The sequence below is a fragment of the Carica papaya genome, chromosome 1, assembly GCF_054855325.1.
Source record: "Carica papaya isolate Zhongbai chromosome 1, ASM5485532v1, whole genome shotgun sequence".
Taxonomy (NCBI): Eukaryota; Viridiplantae; Streptophyta; class Magnoliopsida; order Brassicales; family Caricaceae; genus Carica; species Carica papaya.
Genome location: NC_142309.1, coordinates 25,764,933 through 25,773,314, shown reverse-complemented (window position 1 = coordinate 25,773,314; position 8,382 = coordinate 25,764,933). Strand labels below are relative to the sequence as shown.

The 8,382-nt window shown below is 35.2% G+C and overlaps 1 protein-coding gene across 1 annotated transcript; it reads right to left on the bottom strand.

The window, feature by feature from the left end:
* Positions 1-414: 414 nt before the first annotated feature.
* LOC110815183 (C-jun-amino-terminal kinase-interacting protein) lies at positions 415-7,612 on the bottom strand. The gene is made up of 5 exons (XM_022042848.2): positions 6,282-7,612; positions 5,264-6,012; positions 5,095-5,184; positions 1,120-1,881; positions 415-944 (listed from the first exon to the last, which is right to left on the bottom strand). Exons 1-5 carry the CDS (start codon positions 6,388-6,390, stop codon positions 816-818), a joined length of 1,839 nt encoding a protein of 612 aa, XP_021898540.2. The 5' UTR covers positions 6,391-7,612; the 3' UTR covers positions 415-815.
* Positions 7,613-8,382: the final 770 nt, after the last annotated feature.

Below are 8,382 nucleotides of genomic sequence, written 5' to 3'. Positions count from 1 at the left end.
AAGTGAATCGACAACACAAATATTTTTGAAGTTAAAATTTTTTTTTAATATCATCGTTAACGATAGCTGCAAATAGATACAGATACAGACATATTTTATTCTTATTACACAAACTTAAAACTAATTCCCCTCCTCCCTTAAATTCAATAAAAAACATCTAATAAGATTTATATTCACTTGATAAAAAAGGATTGTGTTTCTTGATATTTAAGATATATCTCATTTCTGTAGTATTCTATTGTTGTTACCTGATGACATACAGGTTTCTGAGCGTCTGAGAACAAAAAAGATTGAGATACCAGTAAAGCCAAACAATAGCATTGGCCTCTAATCCCATCAATTGAATTTCCCCTGCTTCTGTATCTTATGAAAGACATCGAAATAATACCATGTAACATGTATATGAAAGATGAATTAAACTGAAAATAAAAAACTTTCTGATTTCCTTTTTCAATTTGTAAAATTGACCAAAAACAAGGTAAGCTTTTTTCATGTAAAACTGAACCCTCTTGAAAGGAGAAAAGGACCAAATACCCAACCCCCAGAAGATGCAAAAATTCCAGCACCTTGACAAAATAACCCTAATCCACTCTCCCACAGACCTTGAAACCTAAAAAATCCCAGTTTTAGGCAGGCTAGATTGGGACACCTGATACTTATTGCACTATTTGCAAACTGCAGAGCTCCAACCAAAACCCACCCCCTTCTTTCATACCAAACTCGTCAGCTTCTTTAAAACAAAAGAGACTAAAAAGGAACTATCTGCCATCAAAAAAATTGAATCCTCTTGGACCTATAATGTGAGAAACAGTAAATCAAGCTTCAGATCCAGAGTCAGATGAGCTCAACTGAGAAGATGCCTCACCCAAACTCGTAGCTTGCATTTCTGACAGCTTTGGCTGCATGCCTCGGCACACTTTCAAAGATGGCTTCAATCTCAGGCACTGCAACAAAGAAGAGTCATGCATAAAAATTGAAGTCAAATTGCATACTCAATGCAATACCAATTATGCATTGTTCTAATTTATTCTGAAGCATGATGCCCCTACCAGAACCCTATTACTTCAACACAGCAATTCATTTCAAAACCTACAAATATAGAAAAGGAAGAGCTTTTACCTCCTGATAAAAAGAATTGATCTCCTCTTCTGTAAGGCCTTCATCATCACCAGCAGCATTTTCATCCCAACCAAGGGATCTTAAGAATTTAACTTCTGCCTCATCTGCATAAACATTAAAGCTTGTATCCTTCTCTTGAACATCATCAAGTCTCTGAACCCCTTCACCATCAGCATCATTGCTAGTAACCTCAGAACCATTCACAGTAGCATGAGGGCTTACAGGAGCACTATTTACTTCCTTTGTTGCTTCAGCTTTCTCCACAATAGGTGCTCCAATACCAGGACCAGAATCAGTAAGACCAGTTGATATGCTTGTCGAGGTTTTCTTCTTTAGGAGGTTAAAGAAATCATTCCTGCTCTGGGTTTGAGACAAGGTTGGCCTCTTCTCCACAGGGAACCCGGATATTGCATTCAATGGTGCCTTCCGCTCCTTTGGGCTGTTTGTGCTCCTTGCAGGAGCAGATGCAACTGAAGGAGTAACAGCAAGCTGGTTATTTGCTGATCTGGTGTTTGCAATATTTGCTGGACTAGCAACATCTTTTGGAGAAGGTGAAACACCATTTTCCCAGGCAGGTTTGAGAACTAAAAGCTTCCCAAGAGAAGTCTTTGATGCTTCAGATTTGACATGTCCAACAGGAAGAGATTGATTTGCATGGTGCAAGGAAGAGGACTGCTGCTGCCCACTTTTTGCAGCAGCTACAATTGCCTCACCAGTTCTGACTGCTGATTTGGGTTTCGATTTATCAGAAGAATTAAGAACCTGAAAGAAATTAGGTATTACAACCTTGGTTACACGGTACAATGCCCACATCTAAGAAGCAACAAAGTAACATATTAACATAGACAAACATTTGGGATATGTTTATATGAACTAATGGAACCCAGTTAATTTGGAACGAAAGCTCAACGTCATGCTAACCAGAAAAACTTCAGCCTAGTTGAGTAAAAAGTTCACAAAATTTATCAAGAATGGAAACTTGGAAATAATTGCTGCCAGACAAACAATTTGCTTTTACAAATTTAAAGAAAGGAACGTGAGATGTACACACTATCTACAGCTTCTGATTCTGTACATGCAATGGAGCCAACAATTTTTCATCCATTCTAATCGCAGGAATCTGGTTCATGGAAATATCTCAATCATTTAAAATTCATTTAGAAGTAATTAAAAAAGAAAAAAAAAAAGAACTTTAACTGACTAAACCCCGCACCTTTAGAATCCAAGCACTGTAGGATTGGCATACAAGTACTGACTACACAGTAACTTTTCATTATGATGAGAAAACAGTTAGTCAGCAGCAAAAGTTCCAGCCAATGAAGCTAAACCTTGACGTAAATGGCAGATGAAAATATACAAACATAAAACGTCAAGCTAAAAGCTCAAAACCTGCTTTTGTACGGGAATCCAGATAGAAGCTACCATATAGTAAGAAGCTAGATGCAGATGGTACATCTGACATTTCACAAGGTCACGTACGCTAAGTTCAATTGAAAAATATATATTAACAAAAGAAGCCAAACCAGAATGGCAAAAAACAACTGTGCAAGCTCATCATGTGCATGAATGACCCAAAATGCATGCATATACTCGTGTTTCTTTACGTGTGTGTGCCTGTGTATGAAAAAAAGGGAGGACTACAATGAATCCAAAAGAATATCCATTCCTCACGAAAACAGAGTTGAGAGCCGCAGTTCATAGCAAATGATATAACACACCCCTCTCATCCCAATCAGTCAGCAAAAAATGTTATCTTACAATCCAAATCAGTAAAATCCATTAGGAAAAGGAAAAAAAAAAAAGCTTTTTGCAGATTGTGCTCAGTCAATAATTGGCTAAAATCTAGGTCAACAAAGCCTTTTTCATACACATTGAAGTGAGCTATTCCTTCCATTACTCAAACCTAAGTACAAACTCAGTAACATTTCTAAAATCAAGTTATGAATAGTGGGACAAAAATACCACATATTCTAACTGGCCCCATATTTTTTTTATCCCTAACATCTACCTACTGCAAGGCAACCAGTTTGGCAGCTTCTGATAATTTCCTTCAACCTACTACGTTCCCTGTTGATTGAGCTTCTAATGGACGAGCAAAAAGCGGAAACTTGTATTCCGACAAAGTTTGTTCAGTATTCAGTAAAGATTACTTCCTAAAGTATTGTGAATAAAAAATCTAGGCAGAAATCAAAAGATTACTACATGCTTTTGACCTCTTAAAGTACTTATCTGAAATGAAATCTTAATGTTTTATACTTATCTTTTCACGTTTAGTTGAGTGTTTGCATGCCATCAAATGCAACCACAGAAAAGCTAAATCACAAAGGCACTAAATATAGAATGTATATAATGCCTAAGAAAATGTCAGTCCCGAGACCCCCGAACCTCACAATTCACATTTATTAGCTTGGAGTTTTAATAATTGATATTATACCAAAAGAACAAGACTCATACATTTTATACGTATGCGGTAATATCACCAAAGGAACCATTTGGCAGTTGGAATCTAAACTTCACATTCATGAAGAATTTAGAGCAGCAAATGTTTGCGAAAATTCTAGATATACACACAGTCTTTCATTTTCATAATTTTTGACAAATATATATTATATATAAGATTCAAGAGAAGTAACTGAGATTATAAACATTTAGTCTCCTGATAAGCAAGAAGGGTTTTGTTTTGACCTTTGGAAAAATATATTGCTCATATCATAAAAGAAATAAGACTGATGGCAATTGATATTGGTGATTTTATGTATTTATATACTGAATATTATATTTATGTTTTCCCGACTATGTTTTGATGGGTTTGTAATGCAGGGAATACCAACGGAACTTTCATATAGACCTTCCCTGCATTTTCCAAAAGGCTTGGAAGGAAGAAACTTATAGAAACTAACCAGAAGGATATCACGTCTACTAGCAACAAGCAACTGAGTCAGCTTCAGTACCAGTTAATAACAAAGCATCTTTTTTCTATTAATAACAAAACAACATAAAATTTACCACTGCAATAAATATGTTGCTGAATTTAGTTAGCCATCACCAAATAATATGGAAAAAATATTTAATCAAAGATCAGTAACCAGTAATAATAAAACCCGATAAGAAAATAAGAAGTAAACCATTTGCAGCATCGACCCAAAAACCATTAACCAGCTATTTAAGAAATTAAATATCAGATGTACAGATATGTGAACAAACATTAGGTCTCTATTATCTCTTTCGTGATTCAGCATGCAGAACCCTTGTATCATGACATGATTGGCTAAAATGTTTGCGTATAGACACAAACACCTAAAACATGATTAGCTAAAGTGTGCTATATAAACAGGGCAAACATATAAAAACACGAGCGGCAGAACTGATAGTGGATATGACAAAGTAAACATAAAATAGCTTCCTTTTGGGTATTAAAATTTTTTTACTCTAACCTTCTATTAAAAATAAAAATAACCAAAAAAAAAACTTTTACTCTTCTCTCTCTTGTACGTTTCAAGTATCTTCTGTATAATACGCATAACTTTCTTTCTAAAAGAGTTTGTATTACTTCCATTTTCTTTCTGACCAATGAGATCAAAAAAGTAATATGGGGCCAAATTTTTTTATAACTGAGGAGTTCTACCCATTCTGGGGTCAAGCAGTTGAGTCAAACCCTTTGGGCTATAACTCCATTACCATTACGAAGGAAAAAAAATGATTTTTTTTGAGTGGGGTCAATTTATAGCGACGATCCCCTGACTCACTCATAATTAATGATGAGTAGCACAGACATAAATCTAAGAAATAAAGGTAGGTAAATAAATAAACAAACAGAAACGTGCACATGCATGCAATCTATGCATCCATATAAAGAATATAATTAACCGAAATCCCAAAGTTAACCTGCCAGATACGTCAAAAAATTAGTTTACATGACAGATATCACTAAAAGCCTTTGCACCTCTAATCCAGAAATTAAAAGCAGAATCTTACCGAACCCTTGGGCATTAATGGTGTAACTGGAATCAATTGCCTGGATTGCTTAATGGCCAATTCCTCAAGTCTCTGCGTCTTGACAGATGTCTAAAAATAAAAATCAAATTAGACCGACCACAAGTATATATCACTAAGCTATTATAAGACAGATAAATGGAATGAGTACCTGAGGAGGAGTACGAGTTCGTGCTGGAGCATGTGCTAATGCTTCAGCCATATTAAGACTAGTCATTCCACTTGATGCCCCAGATTGTGAGGAAGAAGGAACAATTTGTAGTGCAGAAAAAGATGCCATTGAAGTACTTCCAATGACATTGGGCACCTCTGCCAAAGCTGATGTCCATCCCTCCCCACCAATTAAAGCAGACTTGCCAACAGGCAAGCTCTGAACAGCTGAGCTCAAACCAGGAGATGAAACTCTTGCTATATCAGGTAATCCTGGTCTATCATCACTTCCTAAAGAAGGAAAATCCTTTTCAAAAACAACTTTCTGTAGGCTACCACCAATACTTGGCCCAGAAAGCAAACCATTTCCATTGCTATGATTACTGTTACCACCATTTTTTAAGTCTCCGGCAGCCCTACGAGGCAAAACCTCCCCCTGCTTTCTGGACATCATGGAATGAGATCGGCGCAATGTATCCTTCTCCCTATTGATTAACATACTGCCTATAGAGTCAGAAGAGTCACGGTCCCAGTGGTCCCCATACATTGACCTATCCTTCTCCCTTTCGCGATCCTTGTCACGGTGACTCCTATTGAAACTACTATAGGCATGTTTAGCAGAACCGTTACTAGAACTCCTTCGTGAATTTGAAGAAGACGTCCGTTCCAGAAAAGGGGAACGAGGGGAATCAATATCTCCTATGCTCTTAGAATTTCTATTCCTCAAGGGATGTACCAGTGAAGGAACATCTATATAACAACAAAATAATGCAATCAACGTATGCATGAGACCCAGAACCAAGCATCTTTTAAAGAATTAAACATAATTAAAAGTAACATATGACAAAACATTAGCTGCAAGAGCAGCAGGATCTCACTGGTGCCAGTTCTCTCTTATGGGTTGACATCGGGTTTTGACGTCCCCATTTCAAGCCCAGTTAGACCAGCAAAATGGAAGAACACAATGCAGAAGAGAAAAGTAAATGACAATTGGGAATAACTTGGAAAATTAATTGTACCTGCATGAGAAGAAGATGATGCTGAGTGGGGGACTGAACTTCCACCCCCTGTAACACTTCCAGCACTTCTCAACCATTCTGGAACTAATGTGGGTTCACTTCTTTCCATAAGGAACGCTGAACATCATCAAATATAAGAAGAAGAACACTTCTCTAGCCTTCTTCACCCCCTCTCCAGTAAAATTATTCTCTCTCTATATATATACAAGATCCCTAAGTTTTAATCTGGCCCTGCTCTCTTCCTCCTAGTCACAAATATTTCCTCCCAATCACCAATTTAACAATTGACAAATCCACTGAGCCCCGACTAACCAATTTACCCAGCACACTCGGGTCTGTTTATAACAAATTCTAATGATTTCGATTCACTTAAGACGCATAGAATTTATATCAACCGCAATACCGATATAAAAGAAGCAGAGTTTGATACATGTTCAAAACCAGACGAAGCAGACAAAGATAATGGCAAGAAAAATTGCATAACAATCAGGTACAAGTCAAGAAGTGATATGAATGGAGAAGAGGTCCTTCTCTACGCCTCCATCTTTCACAAAGATGGATTTGCAGACGAAAAGAAAAAAAAGACTCACTCTAGAAGACCCTCATCCCGGTGCAGAAAAAGGACATATGCAAAAGGAATTGCCGTGATTGTGGCAAAAAAGCAAGAAATACCCGCGATTCTTACAAAAGAGTTCGCACACGTAAACCAGTTCAATCAGGAAAACCCTAAAGGGACCACAACAAATCAGTGTGCGAAACACTGGAACACGATGAATTGTTTAAAAACAGAAACCCTAGAACACAAACAAATACATAGTCATATATCGTTGTATATCTAAATGTCAAGTCATAGGGTTTGCAGGAGCACAAAATCTGTTCAACATAATAGAAAGAAAATTCTAGAGACGAAACGTGATAAAAAAGACTACGACGAGATAACGGAGAAAAAGGACGAGCGAAGAGGCAAACAGGGAACTAACCCTAAGTCGCTACAATTCCTGGCTATGCCCCAAAAATAACCGTTTGATAACCGCTCAGTATATTCCTCAATCAAAACAATGCGTTTCTCTCAGAGAAGGAAAAGGGAGTTCCAGTGCATAGACAGAGAGGCACGGCAAGAGATACAGATTGATACAGAGAACGAAAGAGAGACAGAGAGATAGGGAAGGAGAGACAGGAGGAGATTTCCAGATGGAATGGGATTTTTCGTTTATGTGATGCAAATTAGGGTTTTGTTTTTGTGTTGTCGATAGAGTGGGAGAGAGGCGTAATTTTCTGTTAGTTTTGGATACTGAAACGTATGAAAGAACACAGCCCTCTTTTCTTCTTAAGAAATCAATATTGTTTTCTTTCGTTATATATATATATATATATAAATATTGAATTTTCTTCACTCTGTGTATTTATTTTTATATTTATATTTTTTAACATCAATTAATAAAAAGCCCGTGTTTATCAAATTAGTTTTTTCTTTTTCCTTTTTTTTTTTTATTTTAATGGTGTGGTAGATAAAAAGCCATACCAATTTATACATGACTGCTTACGTCTATTATCATTATTGTTATTATTATTATATTTTCCCTGATATTGATTTTTATATGTTAGTATAGAAATTAATCCAACATCTTTAATTACATTATTTTAGAAAGTTATTGGTAAAATTAATCCAAAATAATTTTAAAAGTTAAATTTTTTAACATTTGTATACAAAATAATTAACTATATCTTGTATATTTAAAAATAAATTTAAAACTTATATGAAACTTATTACAAATTTATATAATTTAATGAAAATTAACATTTATTATTTTAGTTTAAGTAAAATTGTATATAAAATTATATCATTTTATTAAAAAAAATTATAATTTCGTTCAAAAAAAGTATAAAATATAAATAAATTTTGCAAGATTTTTGAATTTCTTTTTCATATATATTTACATGTTTGATTTAACTAATCTATGTCAACATATTAAAATTATATAGAAATTACTTTCAATAAAAAATTTATTTTTTATATAGAATTCGATAATAATATTGTTGAGAAAAAAAATAACATAGTATTTTATAAACTCTACTGTTAAATAAGGTTTTATAAACTTGT

Coding starts and splice junctions, on each gene's coding strand:
- LOC110815183 (XM_022042848.2), bottom strand. CDS start 6,390: ATGGAAAGAAGTGAACCCACATTAGTTCCAGAATGGTTGAGAAGTGCT. Junction 5,185..5,263: donor GAACTCGTACTCCTCCTCAG/GTACTCATTCCA, acceptor TTTTATTTTTAG/ACATCTGTCAAGACGCAGAG. Junction 1,882..5,094: donor CATTAATGCCCAAGGGTTCG/GTAAGATTCTGC, acceptor AATTTCTTTCAG/GTTCTTAATTCTTCTGATAA.